This window comes from Sylvia atricapilla, chromosome 6, assembly GCF_009819655.1.
Source record: "Sylvia atricapilla isolate bSylAtr1 chromosome 6, bSylAtr1.pri, whole genome shotgun sequence".
In the NCBI taxonomy this organism is placed as follows: Eukaryota; Metazoa; Chordata; class Aves; order Passeriformes; family Sylviidae; genus Sylvia; species Sylvia atricapilla.
This window is the reverse complement of record NC_089145.1, coordinates 29,413,544-29,434,023: the sequence shown is the minus strand read 5'-3', so window position 1 is coordinate 29,434,023 and position 20,480 is coordinate 29,413,544. Positions and strand designations below refer to the sequence as shown.

At 43.9% G+C, this 20,480-nt stretch overlaps 1 protein-coding gene across 4 annotated transcripts in view; it reads right to left on the bottom strand.

The window, feature by feature from the left end:
• Nucleotides 1-20,480, bottom strand: part of ACTN1 (actinin alpha 1) — an 86,584-nt gene that overhangs the window by 13,779 nt on the left and 52,325 nt on the right. For all 4 annotated transcript variants that reach the window (XM_066321370.1, XM_066321367.1, XM_066321368.1 and 1 more), the window contains exons 4-12: nucleotides 19,840-19,926; nucleotides 19,185-19,272; nucleotides 18,157-18,235; nucleotides 12,390-12,471; nucleotides 10,668-10,753; nucleotides 3,847-3,939; nucleotides 2,490-2,720; nucleotides 1,789-1,936; nucleotides 1,046-1,196 (exon numbers count right to left, since the gene is read on the bottom strand). In XM_066321370.1, coding sequence (XP_066177467.1) covers nucleotides 1,046-1,196; nucleotides 1,789-1,936; nucleotides 2,490-2,720; nucleotides 3,847-3,939; nucleotides 10,668-10,753; nucleotides 12,390-12,471; nucleotides 18,157-18,235; nucleotides 19,185-19,272; nucleotides 19,840-19,926 — 1,045 coding nt within the window. The remainder of the gene's footprint in view (nucleotides 1-1,045; nucleotides 1,197-1,788; nucleotides 1,937-2,489; nucleotides 2,721-3,846; nucleotides 3,940-10,667; nucleotides 10,754-12,389; nucleotides 12,472-18,156; nucleotides 18,236-19,184; nucleotides 19,273-19,839; nucleotides 19,927-20,480) is intronic.

The following is a 20,480-nucleotide window of genomic DNA, read 5'->3' as shown; positions in this document are numbered from 1 at the left end:
TTGGCTGACAGTGTAGTGTATGCTTTGGAAGTGGCAGGTCAGGTAATACTTACTGACTAGACAGACTCAATTTTAATCTTACTGACATGGAGGATTGCCTTGAACCCTCCTCCTGTTCCAAGGTCAATCCCTCAGTGGACCAGAGAACAATTCTGTAAATCTCTGTTGTTAAAGAAGATAACGATCTTGATCCAATAATCCTAATTTTTTAGAGAAAAACAGCTCTTCAGCCCAAGAGGACTGATCTTGGCCCAGAGGTTAACCTCAGACAGGCCAGTGTGATAGAGAAGTATTTTTAAAATAGGAAACAGAGTCAAACTCAAGTACTTCAGACTGGTTTTTGCCAAAAAAACATGCAGGGTTTCAAAACCTCCCTGCACCACAGCTGCTAGCTCTTTGCCTGCCTGCTGTCTCAAGCAATCCTGATCAGCCCCTCTGGTAACCTGTATTACTCCAGGAAAAGGAGTGGAGGTGAAGGTTTCCAAGCTGGAAATAGGGAAAGAGCTGATCTGCTGCGAAGATACCCTGCAGCATGTACTAACAGAGTGCACACAGTACAGGTACTCCTGGGGGAAAGAACGAGGCCACAATGGGCTCAAGCAGCTTTTCCCCTGCTGGAATAAGAAGGAGATTTTTTTTTTTTTTTTTTAATAAAAGCGAGCAAACTGAGACCCTCCTACCTTCTCCTCTTTCCTTCTGTTCCTGGCAAAGTATGATAGTGTTACAACTCTGAAATACAGCGTATGCCAGCAGCAGGTCAGACTCTTTAGGAAAGGGTTCATGGCAGCATAATGAACTAGAAGAGGATGGAAACTTGGCTTAGGAATATAATTCTGCCTCCTCCTCAGCAGCACCCACGGCTCATCCATTTTCTGGCCTGCTTTTCTGGTGGGTCCGGATACTGGATAGCAGTATCCTAGATACTGTTTGGAAACACTGGGAATTCCCAGCATTTTTGCATGGGGATGGATTTTTTGCACTCCAAAGGGCAAAGCTCACTAAGCCTCCCTGGCCCCAAGGATGGGACGTGCGCTGGGTGCCGTACTTGAGCTCTTGTGCAATAGCAGCAATCTGTTCCACGCGGTCCTGGTGTGCAGCCAGGTCGCTCTCAAAGGCCTCGTGTTTCTTCAGCAGGGCCTTGATCTCCGAGAGGGTTGCAGTTTCGTAATCCTTCTGCTGCAGCATTGCTTCTTTACCTGGGGAGGGAGCCAAAGGACAGAAGAATGAAGGACAGGACCCAGGATGGCCAAAGCCAGCTCTTACCACTCAGGCGCCCTCGAGGGGCCCCAAAAGGGCATCGGCCTCACTCCAGCTGCCCTGCCCGAGGCTTGTCCCCGTGCCTGCTGGCCTAGAGAAGCACAATGCTTACTTTCAAACCACAAAGTGTGAGTTTGCCATTAACAACACAGAAGGGCGCATAATGTAGCTTAAGCCAGCACTGTCACAGTTTATACTGGACTCGTCTCAGTATGTGCAAAGTGAGTTATGCTCATTCTGTAAAGGCCAGTGGTAGGTAGCACTTACTGCAGAGGAACTTTTTCTCTGCTCTGTGACTGCTCTCTTCTAGCCAAAGTTCTCACTTTGCCACAGTTAGGAAATGCCAGTGTTGACTGCATGATGCAGAACAGAAATCAAGCTGGTTTCCATACATTGTTTTCTAATAAAATAAATAAATCTTGCCTTCTCAAGAGGAAACCCTCATGGAAGGACCCATAGACAATCCATTTCCTCCTCCCAACATAAGTCAGCTCTATGTCAGGCAAGAGGAAGCATGTAGGTTGGCATTACCATCTGTCCAGGACTCATGAATGGATGCCTTCTGCCGGAACTTCTCTGCCAGGTGATCCAGCCTCTCTAGCCTCCGGATCTCATTCAATAACCACTCCTCGTAGCCCTTCTCAGCCTGCTCTAGGCCACCCCAGGCATTGTTTATATCCTAGAAACAGAAACATGGGATGGATAGGCAAGTTAGAAGTTGGAGGGAAGATGTTCACCAGCATTAGTCTCAGTGAGGCTCCAAGTGATTGGAGGGAGTGAGCATGGGCTTTTCATCTCACAGGGCTCTGCAGACAAGTCAGGGAGACAAAGTGTTGGACTGAAGACAAGCAGGACTAGAAGTGCCAGGATATAAGTGTCTACAGAAAAAAGCCTCTCTAAACACTTCTAGAGTTTTAAAGTTCCCCTATGTGAAACTTTAATAAAACTCAACTGTTTCTGAATCAGGAAGAATGAAAGCCTCTGAGACATCTCCTCATAAAGACATGCGACTTGTGAAGAGCCTCAGAGTCTGATTTAGACACAGGGAAGCAATAATCACTTGATCCTATCACAGCCTCATAAATCACAGCCTCCGTGATTTATGTTTTGCAGGGCTCCTCTCACAGAATATCTCACTATGAAGGTGGGCATTCTCTGCCCATCCATGGGCAGAAAGGGAGCCTTGTTTTTCAGGCACGTTTGGGGTTTACAGAAGCAGTCACCCCACTCACCGAGACCATTTTCCCTTCGGAGGGCATGAAGGCTGGCCTATTGCTAAGCCGCAGCTTGGTCTGCAAGGTGTTGAAATTGATCTCAAGTTGGCACTTCTCTTGGACCTTGGGGGGCTTGTGCAGGCGGCGGTAGTCCCGGAAGTCCTCCAGTTTCTGCTGCATGGCCTGCATGGTGTTCTCTGGGGCCCGGTTCTCCAGCCAGGGGATGGTGCGACGAATCCACTCCAGCAGCTGGAAGGAGCAGTGACAAGAAGCCTTGAATTGAAAATTGTGCTGAAACTGCAGGTGTTGCTGATTTCATAAGGGACCATTTACTTTTATGTTTGCTGTCAGAAAGATTTTGCCACCAGCAGGGCTTGTAAAGGAAAGTTTGCCAGCTTTATTGGAAATACTTTTTTTTTTAATGAGCAACACATTCCTTACCACACTGAGTGGTACTGCTCGTTGCAGCAGTGCCAATCCAAATGCTTAAGGCACAGCTTTTGCACAAGCAGGACCAAAACTATATCCTCAGATTATGTTAAAGCTTTAAGAATTTTGCTGGACTGTTGCATATCTAAAGGATACTCTAAGTCATATTATCTCTAGAAGAATCTGACAGTAGAAATCAAGTTCTTGCCTTCAGTTCAGCCTTACATTTTTCCCACTCTATCTTCCTCAAGGTCACTGTTGTTCTTTGAATATACCTCCATAACAAACCTATCTGGAGAGCTGGCAAAATGCTAATGCAATAGGCAGTCTACACTGTGAGTAGAGTAGTGGCCTATGCTTTTCAGATCAGGCTGAAACCAGGCTTATGGGTTTTGTTTGCCCTTTTGTTGTCCATCTTCTCCTCCCTACTTAACTACCACAAACATACTACAGTCAACATTTGGTCTCTTGTAGTTTCCCTGCTGTCAGTCTGTCAGCCTCCGAGTTAACAAAAGCAGCCTCCAGCTTGTATCTGACATAGACTCTTTCCATTATCAGCAAATGAGTATTTCTTTCCTCAAATATCTCTTTTATTCTCTGATCCAACTCCTGATTTCTACAGTAGATTAGCATACAAGCTATATAGAAGATGTAATGAACTTGTACAGTCCTGACAAATTCAAGTTTACCCAACTTGATTTTTCCTTCAATTTTAGCATTTCTGTGTTGGCTCCTAATAAACTGAGAAATTCAAAGCTTCTCTGTGGAAGCTTTCTGTTTTAAGGTAGATTGTTCTTGTCTTTAAGGTAACTTCAGTCTTAAATCTGAAGACAAAAAAGTAGTTTTCCACACAAAATAGCAGTAGGCCAATAGCACTCCCCAAGATTACTTATCAGCATTAAATGCTATTTTTTCTGCATACCACCACTCAGAAACCAGCACCTACATCACTGGCCAGTTTTTCGTAGTCTTCCATGAGCTGTTCATTTTCTTGGTTGACTGCCAGCACCTTGCAGATACGATTTGCTGCTGTCTCCGCCTGACAATGAGAAGAAAAATGGAAGAAGGGAAAAATGTGAAAAAAAAAAACCAAAAACAAAACCCAAAAAAAACCCCAAACCAAAACTTGCAGCTTAGCTTCCTGCTACATACCTGCAAGTAAAATGTCCTACTCTTAGCTCAACCTGTCTGCACTTTGAGACGTCTTGTCCTGACCTCTCTGTTCTCCATCTGGCCTTCTGTAATGATTTGGTTTTTCCCTTCTTCAGAGATTCTCAGCTGTACTGATGCTACCCTGTATGTTCTGGGACAACCAATGTTTTTATGTTTTTTCTGGAGCTGCTTCTATAAGAGGGCCTTGTTGTTTGCTTCCTACCAGAGGGCCCCCGGCTATCCCTTCACAAGGACAGGGAGTTTCTGCTGCCACTTCCACTCCCCATACCAGCATTCTGAGCTGGAACAGCAGTAAGAGTGGTATCAGGCTGATGAGACTGTCCCTGTACTTTTACTCCAGGAAACAACTACTCAGACAGAGTTAACCCACAGACTGGACTTACGGGAAAATTCCTAATTTTGTTTGGGAGATTAAATGGTAGATACTTCTCTTAATCTTAAATTCTGCCCAGCAGAAATGCCTTCCAGTTTTTCCTGTATTTCTGGCACTGGTTACAGGGCCACCTCCTTGGTGGAGCATACACCTACCATATATTCAGAGTCTCATGATCCAGCCGAGAAGAGGATTTCTTTACCCCCCACTTTTCTGGGTAATATTTCTGCTTATTCTTCCAAAACAAGTCTCACAATAAAAAAAAGTGTACTGTTACTGTTTAGGTTTGGAGTTTTATTCTTTCTTACTTTCCATTGTGAGACCAAAACCTGGTTCTCTGCAGGGAGCTCAACATGTTAGAACAAGAATTTGGAAAGTAAGGATCAGAAAAATTCCAGCTATGAACTCAGAAGCAGTCAGTCTGGAGTGCCATGCATGTTTTCGGCATGGGGGACATACAAGCACAGAATGATCCTTGCACAGAATGTATCTGTGAGTTACCAGCTCCCTTTATCATTACCATGGTGTGTGCCATGCCACAAGGCCTGAGAATATGCCTATGTGATGCATCAGGGTATTGCTCAGATCCCTCTTACCACAGTACAGCTGTGACCCTGGTGCCTGGGGAAGGTGCTAGAGATACCCACAGGCACCCTTGGGAGAAGTCCTCCTTACAGAGGCTAAGTGCAAATATGGAGAGGGTACATGCCAACACCACAACTAATCAACTGTGAACACTGCGTCCTGCCTCAAAACTACATTTAGGACTGATGCCAAAATAGGTTTTGCTGATTTTATAGCTGGTAAGTTTCAACCTTTTTCTATTTTTAAAAGACCTTTTATTATCTATTTATTCAATCTTCAAGGACATTTGAGAAAAAAACCTCTAATTTTTGCAGCTGATGTGAAGCAGCAAGAATAGCAATAAAGTCATGGGCTGTACAGTGATGTATGGATTGCTAAGGTCCCAGGGGACACAGCAATCTTATTCATTTGTAGAATGAAATGAAGCTGTTAAAACATCTATTCAGTCATTTGCCCCTTCACTGAAGTGCACCAGCTATGATATACACAGATTATCAGCTAATTTAAAACACATCAGAGAGACCTGTACAGTAAAAGGAGCAGTTTCACTTAAAAAGAAATCTGCAAAAAGTGCAAACAATGGTTACATTTAAGAAAGCTTGTACTTTGACCTATTTTTAACTAAAGTTTGTACTCTAATGGAGTGCTTTTTGATATACAGAGAAAACTATAGACATGGGATCAAATAGTATGTCAAAAAGACATTGCTAGAGCCTTACCATGCAGCCTAGTGACAACAGGGAACTGGCGGTACCTAATGTTTATCTCAATCACTCCAGGAGAGGTGTTCATTTAACTTTTTTATTTTTACACCCCATGAGCTCACTGCAGCAGCAGCCAGCTGTGCAGGCAGGACCCCATTCCACTGAGGCATATTTACATGTATCTGGTGATAGACTTTCTCCAGCTGCCCGAGTTTAAATGTGTGTGTGTATATATGCGTGTTGAACAACTGTCCAAACAAAAAGACCCAAAGAATGTCAGCAGTTACGACATTATTTGTATTATCCTAATGGCAGGAGTACAGAGGCTTCTTTCCCCCACCAGTTCTTGCCTTGGAACTGCTACTGCTCTATGCAATAGTGTGCTGTTGCTGCAGCCATAGGTGGCCACAACCACCATTAACGTCACGAGCAACATGTTAGACTCTGCTCTGAGCAAGGTAGGACAAAAGGATGCCAGAGCTTTCAGGCAACCTTCGCAAATACCCCCCACACTACTGCTAATGAGCTGATCTGTGGTGATGATGACCTCAAAACTAAAGTGAAACACTTCTAGGTAAAAGAAGAGTGGAACACCAAGATGTTTAAGTGAGGCCAAGGCAGCTCCCCCTACACTTTCATTAGTTCAGTGGAAAAAGCTTTTTTGGCTTCCCCACACTGCTAAAGGCAATGATATATTTAGAATGTTCATGCTGACTCCAAAAAGCCAAGATACCAACAAGGCACAGGGCAGCACTGAGAAGATGCAGAATCCTGGGGTCTGGAAGCTGCACACCTGTATTCTCAGAGAACCTGTGTGAGCCCATCAGTTTCAGTGCAGCATTGTGCTGACACATTGTAGTGTCTGCACTCAAGAATCTTGGAGAGGGCAAGCCCAGGACATTCTGCATGATACCATGCTGCTGTGTCTATGCACGTGCTGTCTGGTGGAATCCAAATGAAAAATGGAATAGCAGCAATTTATCTGCCTTTTGTCTTTTCTGTACTTCTCAACCATAACTTGAAGTGTTTAGGATAGAAGTAGAGTTTGCAGTCTCTCTAGTTCATGGATCCAAGTCTTTCTGCTGAGGAGGATCATGAAGGAAGGCATTCCCACAGTGCAGTATGTAGGGATGCCTGCCTGTTGCTGTCCTCTAGCCTCAGGGGAAGATGCCTGCCTGCTGCTGTCCTGTGGCCTCAGAGGACCACGCTAAAATACCATACACCAAACACAATCTCTTAATAAAACAGTAAAACATGAGTTAGAAATTGCCACAAGCTTACAAAATATTAAGCCAACCAGTAGCTGCATGCATTTAGTGTGAAAGTCAGAAGCGGTTAGAAAACAAGCAAACCAACCAAAGCAAGTATACCTACAAATATGTATATAAAAAAAATGGCATAGAGAAAAAGCAGCCATTTACATACACATGTCAGGCTGGGGACCCTGTACCTCCAAAGGCTCAGGATAAGAGAATGAAAGAAGCAGAAAGCGGTTCATGGGACTCTCCCTTCAGGCCTGGTGGCAGTAATGAAAGATCTGGATGAAAAATTGAGTGATATCACAGTAAGTCACCTAACCCTGCATGAGGCAGCAACACAGTAACATCTGGGCAGGGGCTTGTACTCAGCAATCACTTTGCATTTGCCTGTGGTTTGAATCTGTGTCACGTAGCAGCTGGCTAATTTATGACTAGGGCAGCTCCAAAAAGGAGCTGTGTCCCTCCTGCCAGGGCACAGTTGAGTTGCTGGCCCATCAGGACTGCTAAAAAATGAATAACATATTAAATCTTCCCTGTAAGCCAGCTGGACTACATGGGATTGAAATTTTAATAACTGAGAGACTTCATCTTTAGTTTTTGCCCCAGCTACTCGGTTCAGGTGCTGAGGCAAGCAGAAGACTGTTTTCAGTTATCCCAGGAGACCAAGCATCCACCTAAAGTGCTGATCTGAGCTTGGAACCTGCTGAGCAGGTTTCCAAATCATGGAATGGGTGTAGAGAGAAAAGGAAGAGATTGGCAAGTGGCATGGCTGTTTCTGCAGCAGGCTACAACCCTTCTCAAATTGTGGTTGGATGTTTCCTCATCTGGAGTTCCTCAGGTTAAGCAGACTGCATGGAGCAGTCCCTCAGGGGCACCTGGCAAACAGCAGGCCTTATCATGAGGCTGGCATGATTACTGAAACTACAGTCTTCCTGGGCAAGTATCAGCTGGCTGGAGCTTGCAGCCTGGTCTTGAGTGTTTTGAACAAAAAACCACAGGATCCCAGCAGGAAAGTCATCACTACAGAAATTATGCCAAATGGGCAAGTCTACTGCACTGCCGTGGGACACATTCCCAGTTCCTTGGAAACAAGACAGTATCACGTAATTTATATGAAACTGGGCAGAGAACAAAAAGCTTGAACTAAAGAGCTGCTCCCTGGAAACTACTGCCTGCATTTGCCCTCTGAAAGCCAGCATCAGCATGGAAACTGAATCAATGGTGGGACCATCTGCACTGCTTTGCACGAAAGAGATGGAATATTCCTGGAGTCAGATTAGCCCTCAAGCTGGGCAACACAAGGACTGTGTCTCAAATAGAAAAGGCATGTCCATAACATGAAGAATATAGTCATGGATTTTGGATTTTACTGTTCTAAAGCCTCCTATCTGAAATTAGCAGTAATCTTGTGGAAGGGCTGCAGCCCAGGCAGGTTATGACATGGGGAAAAAAGAATCTACCTTCTTCCCTTATTCAAAGGATTGCTGGGAAATTGCTTGCCGAAAGGTGATCTGCAGCTATTTATTTCCAAACATTCTGATGTCAGGCAAAGAGACTTTGGAATAAAGAAGAAGCAGAAGAAGAAGGAAGGCCTGAAACTATGGAAATGGGCAAGGCAGAGGAAAGATAAACAAAACATACAGGTGTTTTGGGAAACAGAGGAGAAGTACAAGGATGAAACAAGGAATGGAAAAGCACGTGAGTTTGGGAAAGCTGAAGGCCTGGTAGAAATGAACTTCACAGCTGGAGCACAAAAGTGCTATGTAACCAGCTCACGGATGATTCTGCCTAGGAAAAGACCACTGACCCAGTGGAGGCTGAGAGAGGAAGGCAGGATGGCAGCCCAATCTGGACAGGCTGTGATTTCCTGGAGTGGGCAGATTTGACTCTGGTACCTCTGGAGGTGCACTACCTGGCCAGAACAATGCCCACTAGTTACTGAAAAGGTACTGCCTCTGTCAGAGCAGACATCCATTCCTCCTCCAATGCCAGCTTAACCAAATGTTTTCTCCTCTGCTGTGGTGCGAGACTGGAGGGAAGGAGCAGCTCAAGTCTGCCCGCAAGGACATTTACATCACTTCTCCAGCAAGACTACAGATGGCATATCCAAATGCATCACTGGATGCACTGGGCTTCCCTGAGAACACCCTGGGGTGGACGGGGGTCTGGCATTCCTCATTGGAGAGGAGAGGTGGGCAGGGTGAGGGGAAGGGTTGTTATCAGTAAAGTCTCACCTTCTGCGCCCCTGAGAAGGCGTGGTAGTAACATGAGACATAGGTCATTATGGCCTTCTCATCCGGCCTTAGCGTGCCTATAATATCTGTGCAGAGAAGGAAAAGAGGTTGAAAGGATAAAGTAAGAAGCAGCACATAGGATAAACCAAAACAATCATGGGTGGCGTGAGAGAGGGGGAGAAAACTTCCCATCATGCATTGCAGGACAGGCCAAACAGATTTCCATGCGGAGAGCTGGGAATTCGGATCAGAAGGTGGCTAGCAGTGTTGGCTTGTGGCTCAAAGCGGCACCCCTCCCTACCCCCCAATCCAGGGGGATCCTGAGATGAGGATCTGGGCTCTGCACCTTCACAGCTGTGGTCTGGGGGCCTGGCCCAAGGATGCAAACAAGCTGTTTGGAGATCTGAATGCCTGTGCTCGAGGCCCTTGGTACGCCGAGGAGCTGGAGATCAGAGCCTTCCCACACACTGCACTTCCTACACAGGATCTACTCTGCTGCAATACACACTGCCTGCTCCTAAGGCACTCAAGTACAGTAGGCTGCTTGGTTTTGGCAAGAGATGTGTACAAGGTTTCACTCACAAAACGTTTTCCTTAAGTGACTCCATTACCAACAGGAAAATGGCTAAGCCAGAAGTAGCAAGGACTCAACTGCCTCGTTTCCAACATGGATGAGAAAAGAGGGGGGGGAAAAGGAAACAAATGAACAAAAACAGGCATCTCTGTCATGAAAAGTAATGCTCTGTTTTCAAAACCACTATGGATGTACTTGTTAGACATGCTTTGTAAGCCCCAGGTGAACTGGGACTGAATTTGTGGCACAAGTTAAGAAAGCAGCAGGTTCAGACCTTAAAGCAAGGGTGCTGGAACCTGGAGCACACATATGGCAAAAGATAAAGCTTTGGCCATTCATTAAACCCTTCATAAAACCTCAGTCAGCTCTGTTTCTCCACCTTTGGGGAAAAAAAAAAAAAAAAAAAAAAAAGTGAATAGGTGTCTGTATTATTTCCCATGGGGGGAGGCTGCAGTTTCCAGCTACGCAGAGAATCTATGTGGTGATCTTGGATTTCTGTAAGACCAAGCATCCTAGCTCAGATTTACCAGGATCAAGAGGTACAGGTTCTTGGCCAACAGGACAGCAGCTCATAAGGCAAACGGAGAAGGCAGAGCCCCCTACGCCCTTAAATGTGCACGTGCCAAAGTGTGGCATACCTAAGTGCCACTGGAAGTACTGCTGACTATAGGGAAATGGAATTCCTGGCTCCCTTGCCCCATGTATTTTATCTGGGGCACCACTTTGAACCAACAGCCAACTCTACCAAGAACATAATAATAAAGATGCCCATAGCTAGAGAGGAGAGAGAGAAAGAAAAAAAGGTTTGGACATTAGCAACGGCACCAGGTGTGCTCTGTGGAGGGAGCTTGGGATCCTGCGATACCTTCTGGGCTCCTGAGAAGGCGTGGTAGAAGCTAGAAACATAGGTCATGATGGCTTTCTCGTCAGGACGGGCAGTTCCAACAATGTCTGTCAAAAAAAACCTCACGTTAAGAGCATAATCAACTGATGGGAAGAAAGCAGAGGAGGGGTAGAAGCACAACTGTCCAGGAGGCCTGCTGCAGCGTGTGTGTGTCATAGCGATTCCACAGGGCTCCCCCAGCATTCCCCAGAAGATGTGTGTGTGTCTCAGAACCCAGGATCACCCTTCTGGTTCCCCTCCCTCACCATCAAATTTCCTCCAGAGTCTGGCCAGGCTAAGGCAGCCACATGTCAGCATGTCTTGTGTCACAGCACTTCCCTGTCCAGAAACACTGGGATTGGTAGATTGAATGAATCCAAACTGGCATCAGGCTGATATGACTTTTATAGACATATTATACTACAATTCCTCCATGCAGTTCTGTTCTTCTGGAAAGACCTTCTCCCTTCTTTTCCATGCCTCCCTCCTCCATTTCAGCACAATGATGGCTTGAATTTCAAGAGGCCCTTTCATTAGTTTCAGGGGAAACTCAACACCTCCAGAGATCAGAATTAATGGTGTGGAGGAATGCACATTAGCTCGACTCCATGAGGGAGCAGAGAGATCAGTAAAGAGCAATAAGAACTCCTGCCAGTGGCCCTCTTCATCACTGCTACTTTTGCTGAGATTCGAAGCTAGATCCGCTTATTTTGGAGGTGTCTGTATTTCCTACAGAATGGCAGGAAACATTTGAATCTACTCTGGAAAACTCATGATTGTTTTTTTAACCTCAGGATGATGAATGCAGAGAAAGCAAAACTCATCTCTGAGGATGGGAACTACTACCTAGGAATATGAACATCCTAGTTACTAAAATATAGGTTCACTGGGTTTGGCTGTCCTATTCCCACCTTTCCTCTTGGCTCCTTTCACTCCTTTATTTAACAAAAATCTTTAACTGCTTCTCCTGTCCAACCCAAGTCTGAAATACAGCTTCTACCATTGAAACCAGCTGGCTTTTGGCAAACAGCCAACAACCAGTGAACTCTTTCAGGCTGTTGTTTGTACTCCAGAGTTACAGTCATCAAAATCTACTGCCAAGCTGGTCCTGACAAGGCTCTGAAAAGTAATCTTGCTGTCCCAGTGGCCTCAGGGATGCAGTCATCATCAGCAGCAAAAGCATCTTGGAACAACACAGAACTCTGCCTTGGTCTCCAGACCCAGTCAATGAAGGACCTTCACACCAAACACTTCTGAGTAGTCAAGAAAAAGCAGTTTATAATAGTAATAATAGTATCATGCCCTCAAAGGAATAACACCAGCAATGTCAGAAAGACCCTGGCAAAAAAACCCTGGAGCAAAAGTAACACAGTCCTACACCACACACAACTTAGTATTTGGCCTGATAATTGAAAGGGAACACTCCAGTCAGCAGATGACAGGTGTTACTCATCTCTGCCTTGTGTGTCAATCCCAAGCTAAGATCTCCACACTAGACTCAAAAGACTGAAGGACAGAGGAGGAAGAGGGAAGCAGAACATGTGACTCATTATTCCATTTTAACTTTTCCCCTATACATTTACTGCACAGTCATGCAGAGAACATTCAGAGATTACTGAAATATTGTACAAAAGAAGTCCACCTAGAAGAAGTGGAACACTTCTAGAGAAAAAGCAAGTTAAAAGCTGTTGGATTCTACTTTACCTTCTGCATCCAGCATCTTTGGAATATCCAGATATTTCTCAGCCACATCAAAAGCTGTGTTTAGATTAGTGAGAGGATCATCCTGGGAAAGAAACAGAGGAAGAGCATTAACATCAACTTCTAACAAGGTACACAGCCTCTCTCTCAGAAAGAGCTTGATTTGGTTCAGGTAACTGTGCTTGCCAGAAAAAATTGTGTGTGATGCCTCATGCAGCAGGATGAAATAATTAGCTTCCTTTTCAAAGAAGGAATAATGCATTTTGTCTTGAACCTAGTTATAAGTAAAATTAGCTTCATACTATACTGATAGTAAATGATGAGACCACATCTCTCATTTACATCTCACGGTTATATTAGGTCTGCAACTTTGATTTTAAAGAACTGCAGAGCTGTGTATCTGTTAGAATATCTAAGCAACATTAAAATAGTAACAACATCTGCAATGGGTGCTGTCCTTAGCTAGCGTACAGTTTGTTGAACACCAGTTGAGTGGGAGGAAGAGAAATGTTTCAACAACTCTCTACAAAATAAATACATATAAAAGTACCCATTTTGCCTTGAGTACGGCTTTTCCTTCTGCACACATCATGCAATTTCCTTAGTACATTTCTGTTCATCTCTGTGTAAACTTTCTGTGGATTTTAGAGAGCCGCACCAGAAAACATGAAATACAAATATCATTGAAAATGAAAGACTCTCTGAAGATTGCGTCCAGCATTCAAACATAATCATCAGCAACAAGACACTTGCCAACCTGTGTAAGATTCTCACACCAGCTTGCTCCTATACTCCTGTATAACCATGATACTTCATTATTCTGAAGGATCAGTCCACTTCATGGGTGACAAATGATGTTTGCATTTTCACTTTCTACTGCTGAGACATGTAGCTCCTACTGGCTGAAAGATCCTGCATAAACTGCTAGTGTTTAGCCATCTTGTTTGGTGCCTTTTGGGAGGGAGGAAAGATGGAGTGGTACTCTCCATATTGTCATTTGTGGCACTCACACTGACACCCACATAAACACCAGGAAACAGGTAGTAAAATTATTTCACCTTCTTTCTAGACTGGCATCCATGTTCTGTTTATTTTGTTTGAACCATGTGCCTTTGCGTATTGCACTGACTTGGAAGATTAAGCAGTGCCTGAACTCTAATCAACAGGCAGTTTCCTTTGAACCCACCCAGCAGGAAAGATGAAGCTAGGCAGGCTTGGGCAGACAGGGTATGGCATGAATAAAACTTCCTTTTATGGCACTAGTCATCATGTAGCCCTCAGATTACAGCCTTCACAAACTAGGAAACTGAGCTGCTCTGAAAAGCAGTTTCCTGCAGCACTTCCCTAAGAGCCAAGCATGTATTAGGCTGGCATCCAGTATCAGCAACATACTCCTTTGGGTGAATGTCTCTATCAGACAGCAACATTTCATCTATCAAAGTAAATCACATACAAAGGCCAGTAAAACAGATAATGATCTCTATTAAATCCACTGGAACAAGTCAGTATTAAGCAAGGCAATGTTGCACAGGCATGCTGTGCTGAAGCCAGCAGCTGTTGCATACAGTCTGACAGTGTCAAGTCTCTATATTCCTATATAATACACTTTCAGTGGTGACTACACCAGATACATCTACATCCACCTCTTCAGAGTTGAGCAGTGGAGCAGGAAGTGGATTTTTACTATTCTCCAGCTACAAGGAACCCTGATACGCCATGGAATTAGAGGAATCACTTCAATTTCAACCTCCTTGTCTTCTGTGCCTGATGTGGAGAAACCTCTAGGAACCCATAGTGTAACCAAACCCCTCATCTGAGGAGGTGGGACAAGCTAGCCTACAATCTGCTTTGTTCATCAAGTGTAGACACAGCCTTAGCTTCATTTAGGAAGAAAAAAATTAACAGATTTTCTTTCACTCAAGCGCAGGAGCATCCAGAAATGCCAAGTGGCAGCTCCCTTGCCAGTCTTCCCCTAGCCCATGTGCCATTTTCCATTTCTGTAGAAATTCTGTGTAGCAAATTTCACCCCATGCTGACCATGACCATCATGGTTGTTAACACCCTGACAGAGTGTTTAGTATTAACACAAACCCTTCCTCAGCACAGACCCATCTGAACACACTGCATGAAGATCTGCCAACCTCTCCTGGAGGAAAGGGAGGAGCAAATCTCTCACTGCAGAGAGCTTTCCTATCAGTTTACAAGTAACAACACCAGGAGCACTGTTACCAAAGGTTAAAAAGAATTTTTTGGCTGAAAGCTGGGAGAGGTTTCCTGATGGGAAAACTTACTGGGCTTGGGCAGTCCCAAAGGAAGGGCTGGAAGTTTTAACATATGAGAAACTGAAGACTCACCTAGATAAAACTGGCAGATTTCTACTTCAAACGCAAGAAAGATGTGTGATCACAGTATTTCTTAGGGACTGAAGCTATAGATAACACTACTGAAAGCAAGCCACCTAAGTCCAAGACTAGCTTGGAGATGAGCAGAGAGCTACACTTCAGCAAGACTGCTGCCTGTAGGAAAACCTTCACCCTTCAAGAACAACGGAGCAGCTCATCCAAAAAACGGTGCTTCTTGTGCATGAGTCAGGGTTTCCCCCAGGGCTTTTCCAAAACTACAACAGGGTCTCAAGCCCTATGAAATTCCTCCCAACTCCATCACTTTCAGTTCCATCCCACTGTACCCCAGCTAATCATTATTTCAAATCACCCGTTTCAGTTGGTGCCCATGAAAAGAGGGAATGTAATAAAGGCTGGCCAGGCAGCTCCAGGCCTCGCACTGCAGCACCATGGCTGCAGGCACACTTTAGACTTAGGCAGATTAAACAATTAAGTCATCTGTCCCCTGGTTCCTTCCACAGCTGAAACACACACCCAGAAGAGTAGTGACCCAGATGAGGCTGTGGAGGTATCTTGGTTGCAATTCCATTCACACAAACATAGCAATGGCAGAGGCATGAAAAGGAACAGTAATTTGCCACACTCTAGCTGGGCTAGTCACAAGGAAATCTATAGCTTTACCATGGAGGAGGTACTTTGTTTTCGTGGTGGCAGACAGCAAACCTGCCCTAGACAGATGCCAACCTGGCTCGTTCTCTGCTTTTGCTGACTAAAGACTAACGTGGCTCTTCATCTTTTGCCACAACCCTAATTCATGCAGGGACTCCTCTCTTCCTCCAGCTATTTCCAAGTCCTTGCAGCACACAAGGTTGCCATGGCAATTATTGCAATGTAACATAAAAAACATCATCTATCAACTAGCAATCAGAAAAGGAGATGGAGGGGAAGGAAAATTGAGAGAGAACAAGTACTTACTCTATCTGCCAGAACTGAAGCCACGAGGAAAAAAATTCAAAAGTCATGTTTCCAGAAATATCTGCATATACCACAGCAGTACACAGACCACAGTTCTATGCACATTGTGGTATATGAGGGGGTGTTGGAGCCAGCAGTCAATCACTGTACCTGACAAAAGTATCTTAGATGTGGCTCACAGTTGAGCTACAGTCAAGGGTAAAAGGAGGAAGGGAAACTCCATCTTCTCCATACCCCTCACTTGTAGACCACAAGCTGAATCCCAAGACCTTATCTACAGTGAGCTGAATAATAGCAGACAGATCTGCACTAAATAGAAACTATCTATTCCACTAATACAGCTAGACTAGGAAAAATAGCTAGGAACAAACACAATACAAAACAGCGCTGACAAAAGAAGTTGCTAAATTTTGGGAAGACATGTGGCTACTACACTGGCTACCTTTTGCAAGTATACACGGCCAATACAGGTCTGTAGCCTAGAGACAGCCTCTATGAAAGAGCAGAAGACACAAGCTGCAAAAGAATGTTGTCTTAACAAGAAGTACAGTACAGAACTCTGGGTAGCTTGGACTGATTTCACCTCTTTATTTCAAAGATTTGTGTGTATGTGTATACACAGAAACACACACAGCATTGCCAAAGGCACACACAATTGAGATGCCACTAATTGCTCCCTAGAGCTGGAAGAGAACTTGAGGTGGATCTCTAATCTACTATCCACTGTAATGGCTGCTTCTCAGCAGACTTCTCTGTGTTTATACATTCCACAAATGGTTTCAAATATCTACCATAAAGAAGGCTAACTTCCCTCCTGCACACATCAACTGTCAGAACTGAAGACTAGGTTCTAAGTTCCTCCCAGCTGTTTGCTCATGATTTCAGCTCTTGTAGAGTTCCCCAACATACATTTAATCTCATCTCTTTAGAGTAATTGAGGTAGAACAACAATAAAAATGATACAGTGTGAGAAGACTTAAGGAGGACAGAGGGAACCAGATGAAGGATGGGATCAAAAGATGCTGGTACCACTTAACCTTACTTCAAGTAGAAAAAAATCCTTGCTTATATACATTGTATTTGGCTAGAACAATCACCCTGTTTTTCACCCTAAAAAGCCTGCAGTCAATATCAACATATAACTCACTCTGGTTTCGCTTGTGTTTGGCTTAGGGCCTTGTTGATAACAGAGTGCACTGTAGCATTTACCTGCCTGAGTTTGTCAGGCACACATTACTTAGCTGCTTTATTTTCCCAAGATTAGGCATGGAAAATGTTACTCTAATAATTCCTTTTCTTCTTGCTGCTGTTTATGTAAACAGTCTCCCTCCACTGTTTATTCATCATGTGCTAACTCCAGACACTAAAACTGATTAGAAAAACTGACTACTCTGGAAGACAGTAAAGATCTAAAAAGTTATTGAAAAGCAGATCAGGCATTGTACAGTTCATTGCCTCTGGGATGCAGCTAATTTGATTAAGTCATTTATATTTTGTCCATCTGCATGGTGATCCAAGAGCCCAGGTCTGCTGGTGATGGGCTTCAATGTTTTTTTCCCTAGCTAACATCAAGCATGCATGCACTTAAAACATCCAGTCCAGGAGACCTGATGGACAAGCTTTTTGTGTAAGCCCCAGCAGTGACACATCAATTATGCTCTTGGTGACATTTCATTATGCTCTTGTTGACATGGGTACAGATACAGTGAAGCTGGATCTCAACAGACTGCAGGGATGCCAGTCAGAGAAGAATCCAGTTTGATCCTCTGTTGCACTGCTGGGTCAAGACATTGGGAGCAGCATAAACCACTAAGGGGTTATTGTCATCATCCATTCAGCAATCTTGTCTCCAAACGACACAGGAAGTAAACTTTGGAACAGCTTGGTATCATGCTACCAGAACAAGTATTTAAATAAAATTGAGTTTTCTGACAAATGCTTTTTTGGCACCTGGTAACTATATGATAGGACAAGCCCATGAGCACTGCAGATGACAACGGGCTAAGCTGCAAGCATGTGACAAGTGTCCAGTGAGGGCACACAAACCCCTCAATGAGCTACTGCATTTTGAACACCAGATAACTGGTTTCTATCCAACTCTCCACAGAAATGTTAAGCCTGATTTGACTCACTAGTCTGTGACATTAACACAGAACTATTCCCACATTTGGTCTTACTGAGTTTGCCAGCTTTTGCTCATCAGCTGGGATTGGGGCACGTGTGTCTCATACAAGGCAGTCTGAAAGCAGGGAAAAGTCAGGCAGGAAGCTCATTAAGTTCACGCTTCACTAACAGGACTGAATGTACTGATTCATCCCTCCTTCCTTCCCTCTCCAGTCCTGCAACTGCCAGCTTGTGCTCAAATTCTCCAATTATGTTTATCAAGCTAATTCTTTTCCCTCTTTACTTGTAAGGTGCCAAGCATCTGGTCTGATAGACAAATGGATCTGTACCTTTCGTAGCTTCCCATAGTCGATGAGCTCTGGACGGTGTCTATGAATTAAAGCACAGAAACCAAGGCCATCCTTCCAACTACGAGAGAAACACAAGAGAGAACAATGAACATTGTTCAGCCACAGAGACACACAGTGGTGAGCAGGAGGGAAGGCACCAAGGCAGCGAGACAACTAATTCTGGTTTAGTTTCCAACTAACAGTGCTTCTGTAAGTGCTGGGAATGAGGATATCTTGTACATGCATGAGACTGCAATAAAGATTCCTTTCAACCTGTACAAAAATCCATTGTGATTAAGACTTGCCCATTGAGTTAGCACCTTGTTTTTGGCAGTTCTCTGTGTGAACTCTCTGTCCATGTCCTGTGCAGCATGTGAGCTCAAGGTTGAAAAAAGGTGTAGACATAAGCCATAAAGGAGGAACAAGTACATTCCTCAGGGAAAAGGCAGATGTGCCCAGCTAGCTCCACTGAAGTATTGGCAAGCATGGATGGCAGTTAAGCTTAGAAGTGCTTTACGTTATATGGTTCATACAAGGCTCCAAGATGTGCTGGAAAAAACTATTATGCAGAATCTTCACTGGAACATCTGCCAGCCTGGAAATATGAAAAGCAGAGCAAGAGAACCTCTTATTCCTTCCCAGCTTTGCCATACTACAAAAGTTAAGAGGCAGTCTTTTTTTCATGGCTCCTGAAGTGTTCTGAGTTTTCACACAGCAAAAGCTCTCTTGCTTAACCCATGCCACTAATGCTGTTCTTGGAGGACTTAATGTCCTGAAGAACTTTATGTAAGCAGCAACTGTAACCTGAGTGAGGAATTAGGAGGTAGGTACTTGGATCCTCTTAGAACCGCTGCCTTCGGTTTCCTTGGCAACTCTCTGGACCACACTGTTACTTGTGTAATATACAGATGCACTGCCTTGGGACGTCTGTCATGACTATTGCTGAACATACGGTGTAAGCATGGCAAACCCTTGAGACATAGGAAAATAACACAGATTGTAAAGTTAAGTTCTCCCTTGTTACTCACCTGATATGGAAGTTCTGGATGTTTACATTTTTGTAGGGGGCTGTCTTCCTCTGACACCATAACAAAAGTCCTTCTTTAGCAGATGTTTCTAGAGAAAGAAAGAAAACACATCAATTAACTAATTTTCTTAGAAAACAGGAGTCTCTTGGTATATGCTAGAAAACCATCACCAATTCCTCTTTGATAGAGACTGCACTAAACTGTGCTTTATTTAACTTCACTTGTCAGAGAATTTCTTGTTTGGAAAAGTCTGCTAGGATAGTTTTGTTACTATTATATTCTTAATGAGGTTCAGTAATAAGGAGATAGCTTTTTGGGATTAGAGAATCTTGTAGGACTCCTAAGGATAGGTTCATTTTCAGTGCTAGCCCCTGAATCACACTCCAACACTAAAGTTTATTTTCAGGCTTAGTCATCCTTTTGAGCTACCCTTGAAATCTCTTGTAAGAGAAGCATATGAAAAAAAACTCACCTGAGCATACTTGAGCTTGGCCATAAACATTTGTGAGATGTCAGGGCAGCTTGGGAAGGGTCGCTCTCTAGGATCTTTCAGTGACTCAATTAAGAGCACATTTTGGGCCATTTAAGTGGCAAAGCCATTTAGTTACCCCAGTTGTCCATTACTGAACAGTGGCAGTAAAGAACTAAAATTTACCTTCAACTGAGATATCCTGAATGGCAAAACGAAGGATGATGGTCCAGATCATTCCAAGGGTCATTTTAACATTGCCATCCACGATTTCTATGGAACAAAAAAGGTAGAAAGAGAAGAAATAGAAGACACAAAGCTGCAACTGCAAATCCTTGTAAAACAGGACCATTGGTGAACACTTCCTTTTGCAGACGGGAGAAATGGAATTCTGCTAAAAACTTTATGTTTATCCCTGCCTTCCCAGATGCTCTGCTGATAGATACAGTACACTACCCAGTAATCAGACTGGTTCTTTTTCAGTACAATACTGAGAGCATAACAGACACAGATGATCCCAAAGATTGAGAATAACCACTAATTTAGATCAGTGTAATTCCCCACAGGGACCTAAAAGCACCTTCCTTAGGTATAATTACTATTACTTAAAGAAGCCAAACTAAGAAAAGGAAAAGCCTTCCTCCTCTTATACTCTATCTACTTCAAGTCATCTATATAACTGCCCCAGCATAAATATTCCAGAAGGACCAGTGACAACTCCCAGAGCAAATGGGCTCTGACAGCTGGTTTTGTCCTGTGAACAAGATAGCACCAAGAAAACCATACACCATAAAAATTTCAATTTCAAAAACGCCTAAATACATCAG